At 38.5% G+C, this 27387-nt stretch overlaps 1 protein-coding gene across 1 annotated transcript in view; it reads left to right on the top strand.

Annotated features, from left to right (window-relative positions):
- TMEM132D (transmembrane protein 132D) overlaps positions 1-27387 on the top strand; it is a 195648-nt gene that overhangs the window by 93747 nt on the left and 74514 nt on the right. Inside the window, exon 6 of the mRNA XM_042829099.1 lies at positions 20312-20495. Within this exon, the coding sequence (XP_042685033.1) occupies positions 20312-20495 (184 nt within the window). The remainder of the gene's footprint in view (positions 1-20311; positions 20496-27387) is intronic.

Here is a 27387-nt window from a genome sequence, read left to right as displayed (position 1 = left end):
CTGTTTTTTCATGATGGCATTGCAGCCTTCTGGTGTCAGCAGCCATCTGTTGCTCTGTGTTTGCTACCACACCTACCATGCTCAGGTGTTTGTGTCGTGTTCTGCATGACCTCAGCTGCAAAAATGAATAATTAAGTATATGTATGTCCAGTAGTGCAGAACTGAGTTAACCATGTCATTGGGCATTCTCCTGGGAGCATTTGTTGATGAGAAAAATTTTATGAACAGCATTAATCAGATGCGCTGCTGTGCTTCTAGTCTTGCTGCAGTGGGTGGCAATACTTGGTTTTAAATTTAGCTTTGCCTTTATTCTTCACTTACTAGGTCTTCATTTGCCTTAAAATAACATGGAATTGAAGTACTGCAGAGAATAGGCTAGGTTTGTGAACTATAGCAATATTTGTTGTCCTGACCCTCCCAAGTTTGACTTCCCTCTGCTCTAAAGCTGTATATGGATCAAGAAAATGAGGAAACGTGTGTATGAATTCTCCAAAAGTTTGTCTCACATGTGATACTTATTACTTTCCAAGCCAGCCCTTTGCAGCTGCCTCTTCTGCTGCTGTATATTTATGATCAGTTACTTGGGTCTTTTCAAGATAGCTTCATAATAAAGTTGTACTGTCCAAGCTATCTATGTAACACACAAAGATTTATGTACCTCAGATGTGCATGCAGCAGACAGTAACCTTGAAAATCTCCCCATTAAAATATATACCATTTGGCAAATGCCTTTGTCGATAAACCCTAAGGAACTGGCAGATCTTAGATTTGAAGTTATCTATGCATCTGCATGTAGACCAGCTTTCTGTGCTTGCGGCCTCCTCCTTTGGATGAACTTTTGTACGTGTGCTATGTGACAGCTTATGTGAAGAAGTGATTTTTCAGTGTGCATGGTTTAGCACCCTGTAACACATCTCCTGGTTGTCTACAAAAGGTGCAAAATTCAAATCTAAAAATATGTCAGAGTGCCAGACTAAATTAAAATTCATGTTTCATTAAGTGGGTGCTGTACAAATAAAGGAGGTCTTGGTAGAAGTAATCCTACTTCTTCTGTGTAATATTTTAGAAATCTGGGACTATGGAGCCTCAAATCCCTTTACAAATGCTCATGGTAATGGGTTCGTGGTATTAAACTATAGGATTAGGTCTTACAATGCTTCGGTAAAATTCCTAATTTGCCAGAATACCTGTTTTTTGCTTTTTCAATACTCATTGCTGCCTATCTCCAGGAGTTTAGGCTTCATACAATCCCTTTAAACTGAATCTTCCATTTCCTTCTTATGCCATAAATACGTGCCAGATGCTGCAGCACATCTGTGATTTGCCAACTGCTACTCTCACGTGATATATAAAGTACAACTATGGTTAGCTGGCTTGTGTAATGTGAACACATACAGCATATGTAGCCTCTGTACTGGTTAAATTCAGTGTAGATACAGTGACTTGAACATATATGTGTGCAATTCTTTTTTTCCTGCCTTTCAAGTTCAGCGCTCAGCCATGTTTTAAAGAGAGATTTCAGCAAAACAGCTTTTTGGTATGAAATTCTGACAGCTTTGCATTCAGACTAGGATTTTTGCCATGGTCCAAACATTCCTGAGCCTTGGCACAGAAGTGCTGCAGATAAACGTCCTGCATTTTCAATTTCTGCTGTTTCAGCAGCGGAGATATCAGAACATCTATTTCTGAACTGAGGGCCAAAGCTTCTTCCAAAACATAAAATCCAGTTGGTTTCTAAGTGAACAAGTCAATTTCTGGCACAGAAGCATGGATCTTTTTCCTTTGAGCTGGTGTTTTTACATTTCCTTCACTTCTGAGGTTTTGCGGATTTTGGTAGATGAGCGTGATGGTAGGAAGAAATATATTTCACTGAGTCAAAGATGAACCAGAGAGGAATATGAAGGTCAGCAAAGGAAAAGGTGAAAGGAGGATTCTGGTGGCGATGTAAGACACCTTGCTGAGATAACACATGAAGAGATCTCAATCCCACAAAGGAATCTTAAGGTATTTCCCATCCCGATCTCTGCTACTAATTAATTTTCGTAACCCTGAGCAAAAGTCCACTGGCATCTTTCCTTAATCCTAGAGGACCTTGGATCAAATCTGTAACGTCAACTGGAAAACAAGTCTCAGTGCAGTAGATGACATGGTTTTTCTGCAACCTGGTGAAAGTTCTCTGATTGCCTAGGACTTCTTTGAGCCACTTTGGGGCTAGAATTGACTTCATGTCTGTCTTTAACTGTTTATGCCATTTGAGTTATGCCAGCTCTTGGGCTGCAGTGTGGGAATTCTCTGTGAAACAAGCTTTGAAGAATCATCATACAATAATTCTCAGTAATAATTAACTGATTCTGAATATTAACTTTATAATGCAAGAATAGTAAGGGAAAGCATCTCTTCAGTGGTGAGAGGACATTTTACTTCTCAGTACAAAGAGATGGTGTGCACTGGTGAGGCAGGTGCCCAGAAGGATGGATGGGTTTCCCATGTAAGGGCATCTGTGATAAATTATTTTATTGCTTTGATGAATTCCAGTATGCATTTTGTCACTGCACTCTGTGAAATACTGCAAATATCTGAGGTCAGGGCAAGTTTTCCATGGAAAATGATAATGTTCTTCTTGCTTTATTTTAATTAGGATTTTAGTGGAAGTGAGAAATTTGCTGATTTATGTAACTCTTTAAACCAGGGCAGCAGGCTTCAGAGTAATTTATTTCTTGACATATATATTGGAGTGATTTTGAACACTTTTTGCAGCAGTTTGCAATCTTTTTCTGCAGAGCAAAATATTCACCTCAAACAGTGGAATTTCACAAAGTCATCACTGGTTTATACACTTCACAGTTATTTGTTATTTTTGCAGCCTTGTTTGTGAATTCTTACTACGTGGCTTCAGCAGACATGGGCATTTATTTGCTGTGCTGAAGGAGTTGTGTGGATTGTTTTAAGAATATGTTTTCAACCAGTTTAGGAAAAAAAAAAAAAAGATAATAGTGATAGTGATTGCAGAAACCAATAAAAAGAAATCTTTGGTTATCATAGATTATATGTGCCATTAGTCTTCATTGACAAGATCTCGTGTGATCCCTGATGGGTGTCAAAATGGGGAGATAGGAGGTATAATTCTCTCTGTATAAATATAAATGTATGTATAGCTGCTGTGGGAGTTAGAGCAGCAGATTTGTTTTGCAGACTTTCTGATCATTGTTTGTGAAAATGTGATTGCGTGGCACTCTGGCTTTTCAGCATCATGTCCTCTCAGTAAATCAGCTAGTGAGAACATCAGTAGGCTGAGCCTTCAGTTCCGTAATGCACTGAGCATTGCTGCTACACACAGCTCCGACACAAAGATGTGCTCAACCAGAGGAATACTGTCTTTCTAAGTGGACGTTGACTTAAGCCTGTAATTTTGAACTACTTTGCACATGAATACTGCCTTAAGTTGAAATGATTTGCACTGCTTAAATACTTGCTTAAAGTTTTTGCTGGCTTTTCTGCACAGTGAATGCAAGAGAGTTCAGCATCAGGTAGTTTGTTTGAATGGGTTATGGCAGCTCTGTGGCACTGCAGAATGCTTCCCCTTCCCTGGCACAGGAACAAGTTGCAGCAGTGCAACGCTGACCTTCCAGAGAGCATTCATAATAAAACTTTTTTTCTACATCAACAACAGGTATTGTAGATTTGTAGGCAATTAAGCATTATTTTGCTCTGAGGGGTAGTGTAAGTCTTGCTGGGAGGCATCAAACCTTCCTCTTTCTTTGCTGCTTTCTTTTTTGCCTTTCCCTTTTGGTTCCTGGTCTGAACTGATCCTGGACATTAGCACCTGAGGCTCACTTTGCACCACAAAGGTTTGCTGCTGTCTGTGCGGTGAGGAAAATATAGGTTAAGCAGACGGACTGCTTTTCCCATATGGCTTAAAACAAAATGAAATCACTGCAATGAAAAAAGAAATCTATGTTGTAGTAAGTCTTAATGTGGACTTGCATGTTAAAGACCAAAATAAGAATGTAATGCACAGGGCTGAGCCAGTGCTTAACGAGTGCAACTTGTGCTGCTGGGTGAGCTGCTCCTCTACTTGAGCCCTGATGTTAAGCTGCAAAAGCCCAGCTACGAAGGAGGGTTCGCTGAGGGATTGTAAAAACATTGTGTTACCTACCTCCATCCTGGATTTCTACTATCCATTTCAGTCTCCTGGTGACTGTTTTATAAGTTTCAATCTGTGAATAAGTGAGTAATGTTTCTTTTGGGAATGTATTCCTCAACTGTTAAGTGCTGAGAACGTTCCCTCTGGGCAGTCTCAGCAGTCAGTTTGGGAGCATCATGTTGCTTCCTTGCAGGGATATAGGAAAGAAAATAGTTGCCCAGCAGGAAATGTGCCACATGTGGTGGTGTTATTTGAAGAGGCTTCAGGAAGATTGATTTAGAGCTTCACCCTCAAGGTGAAAGTAATTCCTCTCCTAAGGTAAGGACAACTCCACAATAGGATTGCTTACAAAAGAATCTGCATTTCTTCTGTGCTGTTCTGTGTTTGTGCTGTTTATTTGCTATTCAAAAATGAAGTTGCCCTGCTCATCTTCTTTCACGTAAGATGTTTATTAACTTAGCTTATTAAAGAGACAGAGTAGAGAAAAGATATGTGCCCTATTTATTTACAAGCAAACAATCTGCAGAAGTATGCTAAGGATTTTAGGATCTTCCAGGAACAGATTATGCCTTGAAAGAATAACAATACTTAACAAAAACTTCATCTGGCAGATATCACACCTGATTAAATGATTTAAATGATTTAAATGATAGCTTTTTTAAAAAAATTGATCAATGTTCTGTCCTAAAAATTAAAAAAAGACAAACAAGTTTACCTTACTTTCAGGAACTTTTACCTTGGCTTTTGACCCCCTACACGCTGTGAGTTTTGAAGGGACAGATTTCATTCATCCAGCAACCACACACACAAGAATCACACAAGAATCACAAGGTTGGAAATGACCTATAAGATCATCCAGTCCAACCGTCTCCTCATCACCATTGCCACCACTAGTACTAAACCATATCACGCAGCACGGATAACCAGAGCTTATGTGGCCCGTGCTGAGCATGCCTTGGTGTGACAAGGGGCACTGTGGACATCCATGTGTCAGTGAATTTCAGGACCTATGAGTGCCTGTGGCATTTGGATAGTTTATTGAACATACATTAGCCAAGCAAAGACAATGCCACAGAAGCATTAGCGTGTGCTGATACTTTCCTGGTTGCATTTAGCCCATATAACTTACAGCGATGCTTCATGTTGTGTTAGTAATAAAAAAAAAATAATAAAAAAAATGCAGTTTGTAAAAGTAAGTGAATTTTAACAGGCGGAATTCAGTGTGGTATTTGACACACGCTGAGAGGCCAGCACATCAGGCACATTATGAGGGCTGCACTGGGTGCTGTTTAGCACAGTGCACTTCAGCGTTGTTCCACTATCTGTTAATCAAATCTGAAGGTTACACATTGTTTTTGTAAAGTCAGTGACAATTTACCACCACAAATTATTGAAAGTGATAATTCAGTGGAGTGATTCATCTACACCAGGCTCTGGTGTTTGGGGAGGGAAAGCATAGCTCTCGTGTTGTTTAGCTGCTGGCACAAAATGACTAGCAATTGTCAGGAAGCATTTATTTTTCTCTCTTGACATTTCCTCCAAGTAACATGCAGTATATATATTTCCTATAAATCATAATGCTGCATTTTTCTCCTTTCCTCCTCCAAGTCGGTGAGGCAACTGCAAAATATTAAGCACAGGGAGAAGCAGAGCCAGGCACGTAGCAGGGTATGACCCTCAAATCCTTGGGGAAATTCCTTCTGCGAACCTCCAAGCTGTGGTGTTTGGAAGGCATTCAGATTTAACTCATTCATCTCTTCTAACCGCAGCTCTGAAGGGGATTGAAGAGCCTCCAAGAGTTTTGCGATAGCTCTTGGGAAGCTAAGAGCACAAAATAATCACCCTTGGAATTGAGAGAAATAGCATATGTGAATGACTTAAAGGATCTCATAAAATCGGCTCAGTTTGCAAGAGAAAAATAGAAGAGGCAAGAGTGTTAATAAGTTCCACAGTATTTTGTAGAATGCCATTATATCAAAAAGTGAAGTAAAAGGTGTACAAGTGTAAGATGTGTTCTTTAACCTGAGTTAGAAACTGGTGCCTTCAGGATCTGGACTCATTCTGGTTTCATTCCAGATCTCACGTCAGCTATTGGAAATAGGAATGAAGAACATTTTTCTCCACAGATACAAGTTGCAAAACCTTTCCTTTTTCTTTTTTAGAGAAACCTCAGATTCTCATATCCCACACCTCAGATTGTTCAGTTTGATTTATGTTTGTGAGCCACTTACCCACAACAGCTTAATATCTCGGTAGACCACAAAAGTACTGTGGCCAAGGACTTCACTTCTGTTTCTCCTAGAAGTGATAAACTGCAGACGTGACAACTTTGTGCAGCACTGCTGCTGCTGCTGGGATGGTTTGGAACCCAATGAGCACTGCAGCATTTGGAAGTGCTGACTGGGTTTAGCTTGAGCCCTGCAGACTTTAGGAACCCTAAGGAGGTTTCCGATTATCTGTAACTTCCACTGGGACAAGACAGTGCTGCATAATCTTAGAAAAGACTTCTGGTAGAAGGAACAGCTGGAAAGGAGAGTTCATGGCAGGGGGAAGGATAATCTTAGGTATAAGTCACTACAGCTTAATTCAGCTTTATGCCTGACTGTCTGCACTGATCTCCAGCTGGGCCATTTCTCACTCAAAGCAGGCAGGCAAACTTACAAAAAATGTATTAGCTAGTGTGAAAACAAAAGGTATAAGGTATAAAGAGAAAAGAATTAAACAGGAAAGGAGGAGAAATATGGAATTGTGGTGATGTGTCTTTTATGTCTGGAAATGACCCAAGAATATTGGGTCAGAATATGAAGAACTGCAGTGGAATCAAAGGGCACCAGACCTGCATTTCTTGAGGGTGATGGTGAGTTCAGATTTGCTCTTGAGTGTCACTGCAGCATGGTTTGATGGATACGACAGCAGTCCAAGGAGTCAAGGCTATTATAGTGGAAACTGCATCCTCATTGAAATGGCAAAACTCCCATTTATTTCAGTAGGGACTGGGGTTTACCTCTTCTCCGTGCTCATTTAGTAATCTGCTCTGGCTCCAGCATTACACTGAATACCAGTGAGGTGCCAAGCAGGGCTGGCTCCCCTGGGCCAGTGCTGCTTCCAGTCTTGATGGCAGGCAGTCACCAGCAGCTCGTCTGTGCCCCACTGAGGGCTGCAAAGTTCCCAGATGTGCAAGTGACTGTGTTTCTGTGTTTTGTAGTTTTTGCAGTGTGTGAAATGCCTGCTGGCTATACCTGCATCTTCGTAAGTTCTACACTTGAAAGGCACTAGACAGACGTCAGTGTTACAATTATTATTGCTACTATCAAAACATTTTCTAACAAATGGTCAGAATCATATGTCAAGATGCGTGAACATATGGATAGAATCTGTATTCAGGCTAATTTGCTTCGGTTTTTTTCTTTTCTTTTTAAGCTCTTTTTATGTCGCTCCCCCCTTCAGCGTCTGAAATAACTGCTACCTCTGCAAAATTCAGGGCTAAGGCTGCAGCTGGCGTGTATGAAGATTTCTTTTGCTCCCACAGTGAGGTGTATAATTGACAGTAATGGCTGTAAAATGTAGAGCTCAGAGACTGGGCTTTTTTTTTTTTTTTCTTTCTGAGCCACCGCTGTGGGAAATACACAGTTTGATCTATGGCTGAACATTTCAGACTAGTATTAATAAAAGCAGAATGTTAAAGATCCATTTCAAGAATAAATTGTCTAATTTGGTTTATAATCCTAACTGTTGTTTAAAAAGAAAGAAGAGTAATAATGAAAACAAATTGCTCCTGGTTTAAATATTAATCTTATATGGTAATTGTGTCTGAATAAATATTTCAGTTACAGAGAGTGGATTGTATTGTCAAACGTAGGAAGCTGTGCTGTGGCTGAATTCAATGCCCTGTATTTATGTTTTGTAAAGAAGAGCTGAGATGCTTTGAAAGCTTTCTTCTGCTCTGCCTGCTCTGTGTGTGTCACTGCGGATTATGGCATGCCTCCATGAGTGATGTGTGCTAACTGTAGGAAAGGAAGGACACCAAATTGTCACAGGCTCCTCGCTGAGGTTGCTTCAGCCAGATCAAAATGATCTATATCTTCATAAAGCCAGCAGCATCCACAGCACTGTGGGCTTTGTATTGTCTAGGAATGGGAAGCGCAGCTAGAAATTCTCTGTTGTAGTTTCAGGCAGAGCTACTGTAGGTGTTACTGTTAAGTTAACCTAATCTAGTTATAAAATTAAGTGCCACCAAACTTCTCTAAATAGGCAACTTACATTTCCAGTCATTTAGAAAACTGCATTGTCAATTACTGCCTTCCTTCTTCATCACAGTTCCCTTCCCCTGCTGAACCTTGGTGGTGTCTTCACCACTGTGTTGGTGAGGACTGGAATTACTGCCTGCACAGTCCCCAGATACAAAGAGCCTAAAAAAAAAAAAAAAAAAAAGAACTTAATATCTTTATGTGGAAGATACCAATGATCAAGGTTTGCTTTTTGCAGATCCCAGTTTAGCCCTGCAGTGCCTTAGCAAAAATATCAATACATTTTCAACATACAACCTATTCTGAAAATAGGAGCATGCTTTAATTAATGCTCCTTAGTACTGGTGAAGGTATCACCATTTTCATACTTAAGGGAGGAATGTCTGCTATGGATCTGAGAACTGCTTCAGTACTCTTCATTTCTATTTCTTACACAAATCATTCCCCAGTTGTTTCTACTTCATCTGTTCTCCACACAATTCGCACATTTATCACATTTTTATAAAAACTTTCTTGTCAATCCTCGACTGCTCCACATTTAAGAATATTTAGTGGTAAAGCTAAATTATTATTTACTAATTGCTGGTGGGCACCAGTAATTTTTAAATTTGCTGCTCCTAATTTTGCTTCTCCTTGAATTTTGCAAAAGATTTTGTCTCTTTTATGAACAAACAGTAAGAACTCTAAATTATTAAGAAAATAATTAAATTATTAAGAAAACAGTAAGAGGTAGAAACATATTTGGTAGCTCTTTTTCTTTGGGAATTGTCAAAGAAATGCATGGTTCACTTTGGTTTCAAACCAGAAATTACTGATTTTATTTTTTATAACGAAAAAGAAATTGCTCTTTTCTGTTCCTTACGTTTCAGAGATACTGCTATTTGTTGTGTATCCGAGCATGCTGTGATGTGGAAAATAATCCATATTACCTTTTAAATCCATGTTAGCTTTGCTGGTGTTCATAAGCAGCCCACCGTATACCATTTGTACACTACTTTGAGAAGCGTGGTAGTCAGAGGGAGATTTGTGTTCGTGACAGCATTCTGAACTTTGTTTTACTGCTTTCTTTATATAGTCAGGATGTCTGGGAGCAAAAGTGTAGGTCATGCTCTTAATTATGTGGCAGACCTCTTTGGAGGGTTCTGTGTTCCTTCAGGGGTCGTTTTCTTGCAGCATTGAGCAAAGGTCAGGAGTAATTCTCTCCACATGTAATTTGGTAAATTTACTGAATTGAACTGGCGAATTTGCTGATAAATGATAGCCCAGCTCAGCAGAATATTTAAATTCATTCCTATTTAGTAAAGTACTTACATGGATGCTCACTATATAAACCAAGATTGACCCACAGGAGACTGAGCAAGCTTGTTTCAGTGGTTTGCTGAGTAGGGATCAACTTCTGTACTGTGGCTTTAAGAAAAAGTAGTTGGCCGTGCGCATTACGGAGTGTTTCGATGAGCAGCCAAAAGATTGAAGCCTGGTTTTCTGTAATTGCTCCTTTGGATTGAGTGTGTATATCAATTCTTAGGGAGAGTGCAGCATCCTTCCTGTCAAAGGATTAACTGCTTCCTCTTTGTTCCTCTCCTGGCTGCCTGCTTCCCAAAACTTTAATGACCCTCAGCCACCAACCTTCCGTCCAAATTTTGTTCAAATTGGTCAAATGTTGTTGGAAGGAATGATAGACAGGCAGATTGATTGCATAATCCTTCAATTCTTAAGGAACCAGGCTAAAAACAAAAAAGGTCCATCAGAGTCATATCTGCCACTGCAAAAAACCCAGTATTTTTTCTAAGTATTTTACCGTATGTAATTGCAAACCTTTCTAATTATGGTGTCTGCCAGTTTTTCTGGAGACTCTACAACTGTCTTTTTGCTCTGAACTTGCTCCTTATTTCCTGTTGTTTCTAATTATACTCTCCTACCTACCTGCTCTAGCAGTTTTCCCTCCCTGACACTTAAGTCCTTAAATACTTGTGGAAAGTTAGCACTTCCTGTTCTTTCTGCCTTCTAAACCTCACCTACTGTTTTGTTTTGTTGGTTTTTTTTTTCGGAGTATTGCCACCCTAATCATAGAATTATTTGAGCTGCAGGGACTTTAAAGGTCATCTAGCCCAACTTCCCTGCAATGAACAGGAATGTCTACAGCTTGATCAGGAGCTCAGAGCCTTGTCTGGCCCGAGATCTACCTTCTGCTCTTCTTCGTATCACTGCAATTACTGCACATTCAGGCCCTCCAAAAATCCCACACATTATTTCTTTTAGTGATTTTATAAGAATATTTTGATTTTATTATCTTACAGGGGCTCTTATTCATACACCATTCTGTTGTGCAATGAAAGCAAAGCTAAAGTCAAGAAGCTTGAGTAAAGTAAAAAGTAAAACCATGCCTAAAAATCTAGCTTAAGTGAAAATTTTGTCAATGCTGTGTTTTAATTCTCCATGTCATTTGAATGCTTTTATAATTCCTAACAGCTTCCCATTGAATTTCTCCAAGAATCATGTTGGTCTGAAGGTCTGAAGTAGGGCCTGTCTGATTTTTTCCAGCCTTTTTTTTTTTTTTGCTTTGAGGTGATATTTCAAATTTATACTTTGCTGGTGGTTGTGTTTTCCAGCTAGTGCACCTTGGTGTATTTTCCATTACAGTGGAGGAAGATTGTCATGTACATTTGCAGTTGTTTCATTTTAGCCTTGGAAAGAAAGAGATTATAGGTTCATTTGAGACACTAAAGACTCGAAATTGGACTATGAATCTATAGTGCAATAGCAGTGAAAGTATAAAGCAAAGAAGAGTCTATAATTCAAGCAAACTAATATTTAGTCAGCTACCATGAAATGAAATCCTGCCTGTGATACTTGACTTTTTCCCTTCTGGTCTGATTGTCATCTTCACGTCTAGCTGTGCTATTTATGAAAGGAAACACAATTCACAAATTTTAATAAAAGGGCCAAATTTTGCAACACCTCTGAGTGAATATTGATCTTCACTCACTGCTTTTCACATTTATGTGAATGATTTATGAACCTGTTGAAAATATTAATGATGGCTAGCATTAGTGAATTCAAAATTCTAATAATTAGGGTCTCCCTTTCCTTTCCTCAGTTCTTTAAAATCTATATTTCTTTTTAGAGAACTAGGTGCACAGCTTTCCTCTGTCAAATATAAAGATTTTTTTAAGTACAGTCGTGAGATTCTTACAAGTGGGAGCAGTGCAATTTGTACTGCTGCCCAGGCCCCAGAGTTGCTGGCTGTTTCCTAGAGAACCTACTTTCAAGATCCAAGATGAGTGTCTTCAAACATGTTGATAAAAGTGACTTAAAAGTCCAAATTATATTAAATTGAAGATTATCAGATACTAATGAAGCATTTATGATTTGATACGTGCGCCTTGACACGGGATTCTCTCGTTAGGTTATGTTTCATGAACTATCTCCCTAATTCATGTCATGTCTGTTTCTCTCTCTCTCCTCCAGTTTTCTAGTTATCAGCTTGATCATATTACTGCTTTTACTGAAAAAGTGCTTTATTTTTGGAAATGGCAAACAGCTGTGTTGCATTCCAACCACATACTGAGATAAGGAAATGAGAACCTACCATTTCTCAGCCTGCCTAGTTAGATCAGTGGGTTTTCAAAGCCTTCTTAAATTTATCTGCAGAAGAATTCTTTTGTTTACAGCTAAATTGAGGTAAGGAAGGAGGCTGGAAGTCATTTGAGAATGCAAAAATGTGGAAGGAATAATTTTGAATGAGAGAGCTATTATCAGCCATTACATGTTTCCAGAAGGTCTGCAGGCTTATTTAATGTTTGGCTATGAGGACTTGTTGTAGGAAGTGAAGCTGCGTTTGGCCACAATGTCCATTTGAGTGTCTGGAGCATGCTATGATCCAGTTGCTCTGAAGAATGGCTCATGGAAGGCTTCAGATCCAGCCAGGGTGGCTCCTCTGACTGCTTTAACCATTGGAATAATCAAGTTCTGGAGGAGACTTTCAGGGCAATAGAGGGATTAAAAAGCTGTAAATACTTTTGTAAAATGGAGCTTGATAAGTTTATCGAGAGATTATATGGTTGCAGTAGCAAGGAACAAATCCATATGGACCAAGATCTCTTCCTGCCCAGATCATCATATAAGTGCAGCTCTGTCTTCCTTCCTGTGCTGACAGCTTTTAATGTAGAATGAGTGATCATAGCTTTCATATTCACATGATGTGTTCTTCGTGTCTGCTTTAGCAGCTCCTGGACTGTTTGGATATAGAAGGTTAGGACTGCTGAATAATCAATTGCTGAATAATCAGATAGAAAATATAGACCTCACCAAATGATAGCAGTTGAGTGTACTTGTGTGCATAAATCAATGCAAATTGTTTCTGTTGTCTGGAGACACATTCACAATTATCTTGGGAGTAGTTTGCTGATCTCAGAGTACCTTCTAATGGATAATTCTCTGCAGCATAATAGCTGTGGTCATAACTTGTCCTTACTATTTTCTTCATTGCAATTCCTCAGAGACTGTCCAAGGATTGCCAAGCCATACATCTCCTCTTATATCTCTCTAATCCCGAGCTCAGGTGAAGCTGAGCCTAAAAAGGTGTGAAAAGTCAGGTGTGTCAACAGTGGTTGGAGTGCAACCCGAAATGATGATATTGCTTGATTTAATGGAATAGTTTGTGCTAATGAGGATGTGGGTTCTGTGAACTTCTTGACTAGCACATCTTTAATATCAAGGAAGCTGGAAAGCATATCTTTTTTTAATTCTAGACTCAAACATTTGGGAAAGAAAATATGGTTTCTTTTTTTAGCTGAAATGAACTTTGCACTTTTGTAAGATGTTTGAGTTCAGCAGAAACACTTGCTCAACAGTTCATTGCAGAGGAAATTCCTATAGCAAGGGTGCTAATTTCATATATTGAATATATTCCAAAACAGGCACTGATTTTAAAATATAATGAATCTTAGAGTCTTGTGAAATGTAGTGCTGCTTCCATATATAATTACATTTGTTGAACAAGTGTGGGCTCTAATAAGCGAGACATGAAGAGGATATGTTTCAGATTTAACCTTGGAGACAGAAGGAGCCTATGTGCTAAGATGTTGGATCTCCCAGTCTTGATATAAGACTACAATTTCAACAATAAAAACATGTTAGGAGAGATAATTTTCAAATTATTTTGGATTCCAGAGTTCTATAGCCCGAGTGGGCATCAAGGAGAACAGCTGATGTTTGAAACACGGATCATAAAGTACCAAAACACTGCACCCTTGCTGTGAATGCAAAAATAATAACAGGCTTGTGAAGTGTCATTTCTTGGGGAGACTCATTCTTGAAGTACCTTTTAGACAAGTTTCCCAACTTTCTTGCGCTGGGGATTCTTCCTGACCTTTTAAATGTATTACATTTGCTAGAAAAATAAAAATAAATGTTGAATCAATGGCATTAGTGATAAGATTATCTAAGAGATTCATCTGAAGATGCGCAAGAGATGCAGTCATGAAAGGTAATAACAGGTGGAGTTAGGGGAGTAAAATTTTTACTCTTCAGTGCTTCATAGCTTATGTGATTACTTTCCACCAAGACTGTGATCGCTACCTGGAAAATGCTGTAAACTCCATAATGGGCACTCTGTAGGAGACAGAATTAATTCTGCTTATATGCATTCTACATTTTGCAGAGGGCTCACAGGACCAAAATCAGTGACTGGATTATAACTTTGCTCAGTGTGGTTTTGCCTGATGGTATTTGAGCTACTTGGGCAGCAGTGCTTTTTGTCGTGAGTTTGTACACTGGGAATACTCAAGAACAAGTATTTGTGGCGCCGTGCCTGTGCCGTCTGACTATGAACGTCCTGGGTCTGGTTCCTTGCTGGTTGGTGAGCACTATGTTGGTGTGGCAGCTCCCTCTCAATAAAGGGTTTTTTCATTTTCGTGAGACACTGGTAACTGCCTGGGAATTTGTAATGTGAATGAAATATCCAAGGCTTTTTCTGTTGGAAACATTTAAGACTGGTATTGGCCTGTGGACTTGGGCTTATGGGACATGATTTGGGAGTAAAACTCCTATAGCTCTACAAGTCCCAGAAAAACCAGCAATCTGCAAGTAACACATCACTTCTGTATGCACTAGAGAGTTATTTAATTGTGGCTTTTGTACTTGGTTTTTCTACTCACAAAATCGGTTACTTTTCTCTTATTTGGTATTTTTGTCAGTTCAGAAAACAATCATCAGTTTCTGCAGTTGACTTGTACAGCAGTGTCTGAGCCTCAGATGGACCCTGTAGAAATTCTCCCAATTAATAATGATCATTTTTTGCCTATATATGTGGTTTGCCTATATATGTGGCTGCTCTTTTGCAGCTTTATCGCATGTATGAGTTGTGCTATATTTATCATTATTTTTATGCTGAGGACAATGAAAAATAGCAGGTAGAGAAACCCAGACTGACAATGTCTTTGCAGGGTTTTGTTAGGCTTAGTGCTGTCAGTAAAATTGTTTTCTTAACCCAGCAATTCAATCCCACCTGCATAGAAACAGTGATTTTTCTATCACTGCCTCATGATTGGGCTACTTCAAAAGTGCTTGATGTTTACTGACGACTGTGTTGAATAATTTACTGAGTGATTATTAGACTGGATGTAATAAAGTCAATGTTGATTTATCATTCCCTAAGCATAATGTGGTAAGTGATTACTGGATTTATTACGTCAAGAGATGCTCAGAATGATGGTTCTGAACTGAAATGCTGGGTTAGTGGGGAATTACTTTTTAGATTTATATTATATTTTAAAAATTGTTAAATTTTATTTACTTTTGAATGGTTTTAATTATTTGGGAAAAGTGCTATCAACAGCTGGGTAATTGTATAGTGAATAATTTATTTGAAAATAGCAAAAAAAAAAGTCAAATAAATAATTCAGCAAATGTTTCTCGACCAGCACTGCTGATGCCATGCTCCATAAAGACAAATCAATTTTTTTTAAAGAACTTTATTACATGATTAGCAGACTCACTTGGTAATTTTTCTTGTTAGTTGGTTCAGTTATGCACCAATTCCTTAAGAAAAATGATTTTTCATCTTACCCATCGCTGAATTTTTAATACTAAGATGACAATGAATACAATTAAATTTTAATGTAGTACTCTATGTATCACCTTATCTCGATGTATCAGTGTTGATTAATGATCTTCCCTGTAATACCGTGGGATTGATTCTAGAGACATCAGATTGTTAGAATTCCTTCTCACCTTGGGAAGGTCAGAACCCCATGCCTTGGTCTTTCCTGTCTGTGTTCAGAATATTTCATCCTTTTTGCAATTTGTTATTGGGCTGATGTGTTCAGCACATCTACTACTTTACAAGTCGTGGATGTTGCAGGAATTGGACCAAATTCTTTAGTTTTATTTTAACAGAAGTCTAAACGCTTTGTGAACTCCGGCATTTTTTCTTCAATAGAATGGAGGGGTGAAAATCTTGTTTGCCAGTTAGGGTCATATCTACTGAATGGATTGGTGGATCAAGCATTGGATGTGTGGAGTTCAGCAGCTGACCCAGCTCCTCAGCTGGCGACAAGAAACGTCATGTTGTTATGCTATTTCATGTCAAATCTTGCAATATTTGATTTTTACCTTACATCTCAGTTTTATGGGTAAAATCTTTTTACTGAAATTTTGCAGTTTTTTCTTGTATGGATACTTGTCCAGTAAAGCTTGAAAATATTCATTGTTTGCACTCTTGCTCAGAAACTAGAAGGAAAAGGCAATCAGATTTGTTAAAACAAAGAGTATATGTTTGCCTGTAAGATTGTTTTGAGGGCTTTTAGCTTGTGGCTTTTGTGCAGGGAAGAATGGTAAAAGAAGCTTATCCCAGAGACAAAGTTTCCAAGGACTCTAAATCAGTAGCAGAATGCTTTGTCCTCCTATACTGCATTAAAGAGTTCAAATCTTGCCTGAAGCAGACGTGTTTGTGTGCATTGTTTTAGAGTAGACTCACAAAGGAAAACTGAAGGTGGTACATTTTGATTGCTGAGGTTAAAGATAAAACAAACAAAGAAAAATATAAAAAACAACATGCACACAAATATTAAATGTGGATGTGAAGTTTAAGACCATTATTCACCATTCGAATGAAGATGAAGTTGAATTTAAGACATATTGCTGCTGCTGAATCTGAGCAGTGGCAAGACAGTAAGCCATCCATAAACCCTTTCCACAACCCAACTGATAGAACTGGAAACAGCTAGCATGGTGTGTTATCTACTATGACAAAACAGCGTATTATCTTACTTTTACCCAAAATTTTGTACTTGTTTTGAAATGACTTTATTTCTGAAGTTGTTGTGGACAGCCACCGCTCTGTGGTGGGTCATTTTTTTTCCTTTTTATATGGGAAAGTCATTTTCAATTTAATTTTTTTTCTCCTATAAAATGGGAATAACAGTTTTCACAAACTCCCTGAGGTCTCTCAGGGTCAGCTGTGCTGATGACTGCCTTCTTTCATGCTGGAAAGTTTTTTGCAGTTATCCATGGAAACATTTCTTCCTTTTCTGAGCACTGCTGTTCCATCTCAGCCTGACCTGTGCAGCATTTCAGGCCACAGGTTCTTTCAGTACCCTGCAAGAGCAGTACTGGAGATATGGGTACATGTGTGGAGGTAGAAAATAATCAAAATTACCTCAGTTCTTCTCCCTTGAGGCTCTTTCATTATCATTCCTATGATATATCTTATTTAGCATATTCATGGCTTTAGGCTTCTCATGTCTGTTGTAGCCTTCTAAAGGCAGTGACAAAACTTTGCATGTCATGTTATGAAAAATATTAAATGCCCAGTCCTTTTAGTGGATTCAGAACAAATCTTGTTCTACGAGCATTATATAAAGACCAAAGCTGATACCACAGCTAGTGAAATCATGAATGGGATGCTTGAATTGACTAACTGCCAGCATCCAGTAGCTATTCTTGGATTTACTGGGTCTCTGCTTGAAAATTGTCCTGAAGGGCATACCAGCCCTAGAGACCCAGAGGAGTGGCTGGTTCTTTCCTTAAAGAATCTTGGCATAATGACTTAGGTGTTAGAAATTGGCCTTGGGCCTTGAAACCAGCCTGTCTGATTTAAAAGGAGTCCCAGGCCAAAAGGGCAGAAAAGAGATTAAAAAAACCCAACCAACCATTGGCCTCATTTGGGGATGTCGGAAGTAAAAGATAGAGAATGGCTCTGCAGAGGAGGAAATACTCCCCTGGAGAGAGGACAGTGTTCTGCATTCTTAATTTGTTCAAACTGCTTGATCTCTTGGACAGGAAACAAAAGGCTGTTTAAGAATTACAGTGTAGACCTGCTTGTGGTGTCCTGGCTGACAGGAGGAAAGACCAGCCTATTCCCTTCCAATCAAGTCTTCTGTTTTATTGTTGTCCCAGATTTTTTTGCTTGTCTTTGCATTGAACTGTGACTGTTTCTAAGTGGGTTTATGTGATGCATGGCTCAGCATGGCTCTATCAACAAGGAGACTTTGTTGGCACCACGATGAGCTCTGTCACCCTTTAACAGTAAATCTATGAAGTAGCGAACTCCAAAGTGAAGGACTGGTCTTCAGGTTATCATCAAGAACTGTTCCACTTTGACCACTCCTCACCTCAGCTTAGATTGCTGTCATGAACCATTGAGTTTGGCCAAAAATTGAAGGAAAACACATTCAGCATTTTGGTTAATATTTTGTAGTTGCACAGCATGGGAATAGTTGCAGATATGTTGCAGAATATGCAGATCATACTCCACTTCTCTCTTACCATCTTTTCCATTCCCATTCACTCCTCCTTTGTTTTCTTAGTATTCTTCCCCCCTTTTCTCTTGTGTCTTAATTATTTTTTTCTCTTTTTCTTCTAATCTCTAACATACCTGGAAAAGGACTAAGTTGATCACTTTTTTGATGATTGTCCTGGCAGTTTTAAGTTTTTCTGTCATGTTTTGCCCTGCGGTTCTCTCCTGTGCAGCAGCATCTCATTGCTGTGACAGGGCACACTGCTGGTGACAGCACCAATTCTGCAGTGCTGATGACGGGTAGCAGCAGACACCAATGCAAAAATAAAGGCAAACAGCCCGAATACAGTCTCAAAAGCAAGGTTCATTATATGATGATTTAATTAGTTCTTTACACACAGAAACTGTGACAGAACAAGCTGTACAAAACAGGACTGCTGCTAGGTATTTATAGGCAATGTGTTGCCCATTCCTAATCATACAATTAAGGTAACCGAGTTTCCATAGCCACAGCTGTATGATCCTACCTTGGTCAGCATGAAATAAGACTGCATTCAGTGCTCGTTTAGAAATTGTGCTCTTTTTTTTCTTTCTTTTTTTTTTTTTTTCCTACATGAAGAAATAAGAAATTGAACACAATGTATTCCATTTTGGAAACACACGGGTTCCTTTTAAATTCCACCCAGGATTGCAAAGAACTCAATACATCCATTAAAAGACAAACCTTAAAGATGATCAGATTAATTTCTTCAAGCAGTAGCTTTAGATAAAGCATTGAATTTAGCCAGCATGATAAAAATTCTGAGTATCTTGGGAAGAATCCCAAACAGGGGCTGTTGTCAAAACTAGCCTTAATAAAGAATATGCCTAATGTTAGCTATTTCCCACATCAGCTAAAAAAACCTGCTGGGTTTTGAGCACAATTTTTTTTGTGATTCTCTAATCAGTTCCTGAAAAATGTTTTCTTTTTCTCTGTGCTGCGACACTTCAGTATTGTCCCCTTCTTTCACTCCTTGAATGTCATCTTGCTGAAAGAAATTGTGCTCTTTCCTTTCCCTCTGCACTAACATTGATGATCTTTTTGGCCTTCAGTGTTTCCAAAGTAAAAGCACTGTCATTCTCAGTGTTCCCTGGATTTCTGCACCATTAAGAATTTCTGCATTCCCCAACAGCTTTACAGTATATTGAGTATTTTCATGTCTCTATAAATGCCACTGGACTATAGAGCTCACCTTGCCAAGATACGCAATAGAAACTTTACTGCATTGCTTTCTATACAGTAGCTGATTTTATTACAAGCTTTGGAGGAACAGCACCTTTGAGCCCCTTTCTAACTTCTTCTCTTTACAATTCTGCTTTATGGTATTCACTTACGAGAACTGTGTAACCTTTTATGAAGGACAGCATATAAAGACAAAGTAACATGGACAAGTTGTCGGTAACACCAATATCCTGGAAAATCACGTCTCAAGTCTTTGTTCTTTTCTGGTGTTTTGACTCGAGGATCCTGGCCAGATTGGCCAATACTAAATAGTCCTGTTTTGTAACTCTCCCACAGCTGGTTATATTAGATACTCTTGGTTTAGATGAGGACAAAACTGAGTTTCAGGCAGACATTCTCAAGGTAGCAAAAAATCATTTCCGTGTTTTCTGACCCTCTGCTCTGAATTGCCCACATTTACACATCTCATCCAGAGCTTTAACCTCTGTTGTGTTCCTCTTTTTCAAAAAGCAGACGATAATTTTAATGCAGTGCTTTCCCCATTTCAATGACTGTCTTGCTTTACATCTGATTATATTTTGCTTTAACAGGGAGGAAATAACAATTTGCTCATCAAGGAGAGAGAGCTTTGGAGTCAGATTTTTTGGTCTGTGCAGATAAACTTGCATGTAGCTTTAGCCTTGAATTTATGTTGAACTGCCTTTGTTTCTGTAACCACAAAATGGAGCTGTGCTTGGCGATCCATGTCCCAGAGTGTTACGAAGTCACTTGAATGTATGGAAAATACTCTGAGATCTTAAGACAAGTTCAAATGATTAATTCATTATTAAACCCCTCATCTACCAAATCCTCTTTGTGGAAGAGCCTTAATCCAATGTTTTATTACCATAAAAGCAATTATATTACTGTTTTATCAGTCATGTGAATGGGTCCTTTATTTTTTTTTTGCTTGCTTCCAGTGCGGATGGTCCTTCCTCTGAAATCATGCAGATTGATTTTGAAATTGAAGATCTTACTGACCTACCTGAGACCCAGCTTATCACATGGCAGGTAGAATATCCTGGAGATACAACATCTGATCTCGGAGTCTCCAAGATTTACGTCAGCCAGAAGGACCTGGTAGGAGTTCTCCCTTTGGCTATGGTAAGAGATTGTCTGGCATTCTACAAGTTTTGAATGGTGGTTTACAGTTCTCGAGTCTGATGGGTGCAAGTGATCTGCTGAGAGCCTAGGGGATGGTTTCAGTTCCTTGAGAAACAAATTCTATCATGTGAAATTTGCTACATAGCAGCGCAGTGTTTGAGGGCAAAACTCAGCTTCTTGTGGAAAGCAGTGCTATGCTCTCTTTGCTGTATGCACTGACTTCTTGGAGGCAGGAGCTGAATTTGTGGCATTCCCAGTGCTCAGACTTCACAGTTGTTTCATGGGATAGCATCCCTGGACAAACATTTCAATGTGATGTGTGTGCTAGTTGAGTCACAGATAATCTTACCTTTGTTCTAGGGTTAAGGGCTCCCCAAATCACATTTTTTTTCTGCCTTTCAATTCTGATTCCAGGATTATTTTGGAATAAGAAAAGTAAAAGTCATGGTATGACTTCTGAGTGATTTTTAATTGTCTGGAGAACCCAAAGTATAGTACACAGACTTCTATTTTACATACATGTATTCAGATGGGCTGCTTCACCACCCCAGTGCAAACCATAAGGTTTCAAAAATGCCTGATTCTTTAGACTTTAGCTTATCTGAAAAATAACAATGTTAGGTAACCAAATTCCAAGTAAAAACTGTTTTTTGAGCTGCTTCTTCCATCTGTGTTTCTGCATTGTCAGGGATGGAGTATAGCTGTCTATTGAGTGACTTCTCCATTTTGGTTTTTAGACAATCTACTAAAAATATTGACACAGTGTTATTTAACAGTGAAAAGAAAAGCAAAAATCAATCTCAGAGTCTTTAAAAAAATGTAACCTGGATGGTTGCCTAGTGATAACCTGTTAATTATGCCATTACCGAAGGCTATGAGGTTGTTCTATGCACTTTCAGATTCAAAGAAGCGATAATGGCTATTATTATAATTTACCAACTTTATAACTACTCACATGTTGTGATGCTTTATTTCACTGGAGATATTTCTTCCCATTTGTAATGGCTCATGCTTTCATTACCAAGCTGTATGTCACAGCTGAAACAGCTCTTTCCATCTTGAATCATGGCCATCTAACAAAGCAGAGCTGTATATCGTTGTTTCACACAACTGTTTTTATGGACTAGTTCCTGCTGTTGAACTGTAGGTAATCTTTGTTGTTTTGTTGATAAAAGAAGAGGATTTCAGGTCTTCAGGTTGGACCCTGATGTGCAGTCACATGAGTTCTGGAGTGCTGAGGACTAAGGCTGCAGAGGTGATCTGATTTACATAACCCAAATTGTGCAGGGGTTGGTTATGTTGGTCTCCTAAAAATGAAAAATGAAAGAACTTATTTTTTTCTTTTGGCACTAATGGTTGCAGAAAATGCTGGATCTTCTCACACATGTCCATGATCCGTGACTTCTTTAGTACAAAGCAATACAGTAGCCAAAAATAGCTAATAAGAACAAAGACAGATTCTCCTGCAAGTTGCTACAAATCAGCTCACTGTCTTCATTTCCATTAAAAGAAGAAAAAAGCTAGCCCAATTTCAAGAAGCACAAAATTCAAAGGTCATATAAAGTCTATAAAGTTATCAGTAGGTGACATTTTACAAGGCGACAGGTGTTGGAATAATGGGTAACAGAGAAAGCAAAGATAAATGACAGAGATCCCCTAATTACTGACAGACTCAGAATAGTTTTAACCTTATTTGCATTAACTGGAGTGTCAGGGAAGAAACTCTGGAGTATCACAAATCTCCAAATATTTGTGGCACCACACTTTTTACTCAAGAAATGATGATTCAGGTGCAGACCTTTCAAGATGTGTAACTGAGCTTATTTTGGTACTTCAGATTTCCCTGTGAACTTAGCAGAGTTGGTTTGTAATTTAAAATTTAAAATAATTGTAATAAAAAAAGAATAATTTATTCTGTTTCGGAGGAACCACTGTGAAGGCAAAGTACTATATTCTCTCCTTCAGTAGACTGGGGTTAAGTTGGGTTAGTGTTTCTGGGCTTCTCAGCAGAACACGTAATTTCATGTTTAAAAGCACCAAAAAGAAATACTCTTGAATATTTCAATTGCAGATTAATTTTTCAAAAGAACCATTTTACTGCTTCAACATTAGACAGAGCTTTGTTTGTTTGTTTGTTTTTTAATAGACTAACACATACCACCTCTGCGCCATCTTTTTTTTTCTGTAGTCTTTTCTGACAGCTATTATGGATTTGTAAATTGCAAAGCAGAAGAATGGCCAATTTAGAGCTTCCTGTTTTCTTTTTTTCAAAATCTTGTAAAATGTTGCAGCAGAAAGACTTAAACATCCATATCAGGAGACACCAGCAGTGCCTATTTTTTTTGTCTATATAAAAAGGGGGACTGACTTTTTATTCATGTGGATAGCGACAGGACAAGGGGGAATGGATTTAAACTGAAACAAGGGTGATTTAGGTTAGATGTTAGGAAGAAATTCTTCACTGAGAGGGTGTTGAGGCTTTGCACTGCCCAGAGAGGTATGGATGCCCCATTCCTGGATGCATTCAAGGACAGGCTTGATGGGTTCCTGGGCAGTCAGATCTAGTAGCCATGCCCATGGCTTTGGCATTCCAAATTTGATACCCCTGGAGGGTCCTACCCCAATACCAGCAGCACATGATGCAGCAGAATGCTCTAAGATGTTGATAAAATCTGTAGGGTGCATTTTAAGGATGTGTGGGTACCATAAATGCTGGTATTCCTGACACTTTAATAATGCTTTTTCTAATTATGAATTGTAACAAACAGAATCTTGGTACATCCTGGAACAATCTTGCATGCTGTGCATGGGACCCCAGACAGCCCTTGTTAGCAGAACAGGGATGGCATGGGAAAAGATGTTTAATTTGGGAACATCTAAAGAGCCTATGAGCACCTGCCTGGATATTTGCAGTGCATGATCCTTTTTTCCTTTAAGTCCAACGAAATACAGGCAATGATGTTTATCCAAGGTTATAAAAAAATATTGGCCTTTTATCATGATTGCTTTGTGGTCCTGTGTACAGCCACCCACTAAACCACTGGGAGTATTTAAATGGCATAATTGTCTCCACAAGCCCATTTTGTGCTGCCATTCATGCATTCCTTGCATGGCCACTGTCTACTCCCTTCCCACTTCCCTGCTGGCTCTCTCACTGCAGGGTCTGTGTCTATTGGTAAAATGTGTTTAGAGAGCTGAAGAAGAGGGGTCTTAAGCACATGCTGGTCAATACAGGAATGATAGAGTTCTGGACTTGGGATGCCAGTAAATTACTCCATGGTAATTACTGCAAATTTGACACTTTGGGGAAAGAAATCTAGTAATGGCATAGTGAAGAATGGAAAAAAGATAAGATACATGTTGAGATACAAACCCTAGCTCCTCTTAAGAACTTTGAAAAATGACAATAAAAAAGCATATGGTCCATTTGTTCATTAACTACCTTGAACATGCTGAACTACTGAGATTTTCTGAGTTAAGGATGGGCAATGTAATGTGACTGCAAGTGAGAATGTATGCTTGAACCTTCTAGAAAATGATGATTTATATTTTACTGGTATACGAAAGAGTCAGCTTCCAATTCCTATTTGACTTCTTTCTAGTGTTTCTTTCCTGTTCTTTTTCTCTCCTGTTTCACCAGGTGATGAATGGCATGGGTTTAATCACTCAAATTGCACATTTGCTGCTATTGATTCTTATTGTTTTTTAAATATTCAGTGAGCTTTTTCATAATTGTCGTGTTCACCTTTTGTTGAACCTTAATGATTAGGTGAGGATGAGAGGCACATGAGCTCTGTAGCCATCTGTATACATACAAGATAATCCCTAATGAGAAAAGCAGAGGGCAGATATGACATACTGGTAAATGGATAAGTTGAAATCCGTTCTGTAAATAATAATAACAAAAATGATGAATAAAAATATACCTTGCCTGGTTCTTAACTGAACCAGCTCTGGACCTGTAAATCACTTGCCTTTGCTGTACATGTGTCCCAAACCTACTCTGTTGGTGCCCTCACTTTATTTAATATATAAATTTAGTACATGCTCTCAATGATGAGGAATCAGGGCAAAATCTCTGCTTCATAAATCTTACAGGGGGATGTGTAAGCACTAGGGCTGATAAATCCCTTATTAGAAGACTTTTAACTGGAAAATGTGGTGTTAACTTCATTTTTCCTTAGAATACAGAAAAATACTTTTTGGTTAAACAAACAAACAAAAAGAAAAACCTTCCACTTATATATATTCCAGCAGAGTTATCAGAGAAACTTTGAGTACAAACCCTGTCTCCCATTGCAGATGAATATGTTCTTTTCCTTGGACCCATTAGGCCCATTTTGGCTTGTGAGAAGCTATATTTATGGCAGTCATATTAAATAAATTTTACCCAAAACTTGAACACAAATTTAACATTATACCTTTTGGATAATTTATTGATTCAACTTGCTTGTGGTGTTCTTTATAAACATTTAATGAAAATGTTGACAGCATATAAACCGTTCTACTGTCAGCATAAAGAGCTGGATGAATAGACCAAATAAATAAATAAAATAAATTGCTGCAACAAAAGAGGTTATCTATTATATAGGAAGTGTTCCCATATTAAAATAATTTCTAATAATTGCAGGAATCAGATGTAATGGCAGTAGCAGCCACTGCAAGATTTAAAATGCCTATGGTATTAATGCCCATATAAATATATCAATATTAAAGATTTCATTTTTAGCTAGTGCCATTTATTTTCTGGTAGAGCCTTGATATCACACTCAGACTTAGCCACCAGTGTGCTCAGCAATGCACAAATACAGATTTAATTACAGCCTCACTCTGAAGAACTCAGAAGATAAACAGACGAAGCCAATCATCAGGATGGCAGAGGGCCTGTGCTGAGGGACCAAAGTAGGATCCTTACTATCTACCATCGTAAGCTTTCTATTAGGATGCTTTTAGGTGAACTGAAGGCTTTTCTCTGGAAGAGCTGAGACCTCTTCCCATCCACATGCACGATACAGTTGAGATCACATCAGCCAAAACCAGCTGCTCTCTTGAGAGCGGCTTTCATTAACACTTGTGCTGACTCTCAGCTTTGTGTATGAGACGTCTACATACTACTTACAAACTTTAACCTTCTTAATCCATGGATTTTAAATTAGAGTTACAGTATTAGTCAAATTTTTAAAAATGTAGTTTAATGGCATGCATTTCTCAAGAAGAACCTTCTGAATTGAGATATTAGTAAATCTGAGACAAAGTCTACTAATGGAAAAGGGAGAAACTGCAAGTAATCATTTTCTTTTCATAAGCATATTCTATTGCCTCCATAACCAGGTAGGTCAAGGCCAGTTTTTTTCTCAAAAAACAGTTTTTTCAGATCAGGTTGTCACTGTAACTGTTGATGCCATAGATTTACCTGGCTCAGAAAGCTCACTCTATGGATTGGTCCTCTGTGGTTCAGACACTTTGACAGGAAATATTGAAAAGCCAATTAATTAGTCTTTCTGTGATGCATGAGTCCATTTAGTTTCCATTTCATATTCTAATAACTGTAATGAGCCTGTACAGCTAATAGGAAAAATGTTTTATCCAGTAAACACACAATAATCCGTTATGCTTCAGAAATTAATTGAATCATAGATATGTGAAACTACAAGACATTTTTGCTTCATGTAGATTTAAATTTTTTATGTCTTGTTGGAGCCTGTGATACCGGCACTGATCTGTATCCAAACAACAAAGCAGGGAGCTGAGCAGTGCAATCTGGAGTGACAGTCCTGGTATTCCACCATGACTGTTTAAGAAGAAAATATATTCAGTTGCAAAGGGAGTGATGTATAGAGTTTATTTTCCCATTACAATTGCCTGTTAAGAACTTCAGTCCTCTACTTATTATTACTATTATGTTAAACATTGGCCTTGCTTCTGGCAGCCTTCTTCTGCCTAACTACCAACACAGCAACAGATGCACATGTCACAAGAGCATAGAATTTTTGTTTGCATGGAGAGGAGAATGAGAAAACAATGCAAGCACTTGATAAAGTGGTTGTTTCTTACCTCCTTCCCTGATGATTGCCATATTCTTTTGATTTTTTTTTTTCCTTCTAGAATTATTGATGACACTGGGTCTCTTAATATTCGAAATAACAACCATTATCAATTTTCCTTTACAATTAAATATTCCATCGACCTCTTGAACACGCAATGAAATAGTAACTTTGGTTCATTGCAAATGTTTTTGCTACATAAATTACTGAGCAAAGAAAGCCGTTAAGCAAGTTTTCCAGCATCAAACATTTTTCTTTTGCCAAAGGTTACTATGGGTTCATGGAGAAAGATCTTAAGGATGATGTTGTTTAAGACAAGAAGTTAGAAATCTTGTTTTTGTATCTGGAGCTGCAGTTGCTAGCTGACTAATACTGTAATCACCTGTAATAATAGCAGGCAACTGTCACCCTGGTTTTGTCTGAGTGGGGGAATGAGTAATGAGGATTCAGACTGGCTGCTGGCAAAGCTGCTGACAGCCACACAATTTGATGCGGAACATCGAAAATTAGGTTCCCTAGAGTAACAGAAACAAACACAGGATATTTTTCTTACGAATTAAAGTCTAAGAAAAACGGCTTTGCATAACAGCTGCTGTTTTTTCTTAAGTGCAAGTTACGTATGTTTTTCTTGATTAGAAGCGTGCGATTGTTTTGGGGTGAAATAAGCTCAATCCTTCAGCCCTTGACAGTCATTCTGTGTTGCTGTGAGGCTGAGTGAGACGTAGAAGGTACAGGAAAACAGCAGATGCTGCAAGTTCCATCCAGAACTTGTCTCTGCTTTGGTGGACACAGACTTAGAAGATGTGGTCTGTCCATCACAGACCCAGTCTTGTCACACTGCTGGAAAG

The sequence above is a fragment of the Centrocercus urophasianus genome, unplaced genomic scaffold, assembly GCF_019232065.1.
Source record: "Centrocercus urophasianus isolate 14NV4802_14NV808 unplaced genomic scaffold, USGS_Curo_1.0 seq_30, whole genome shotgun sequence".
NCBI classification, from domain to species: domain Eukaryota; kingdom Metazoa; phylum Chordata; class Aves; order Galliformes; family Phasianidae; genus Centrocercus; species Centrocercus urophasianus.
Note: the sequence above shows the minus strand (reverse complement) of the source record. Positions and strands in the feature narration are given on the sequence as shown.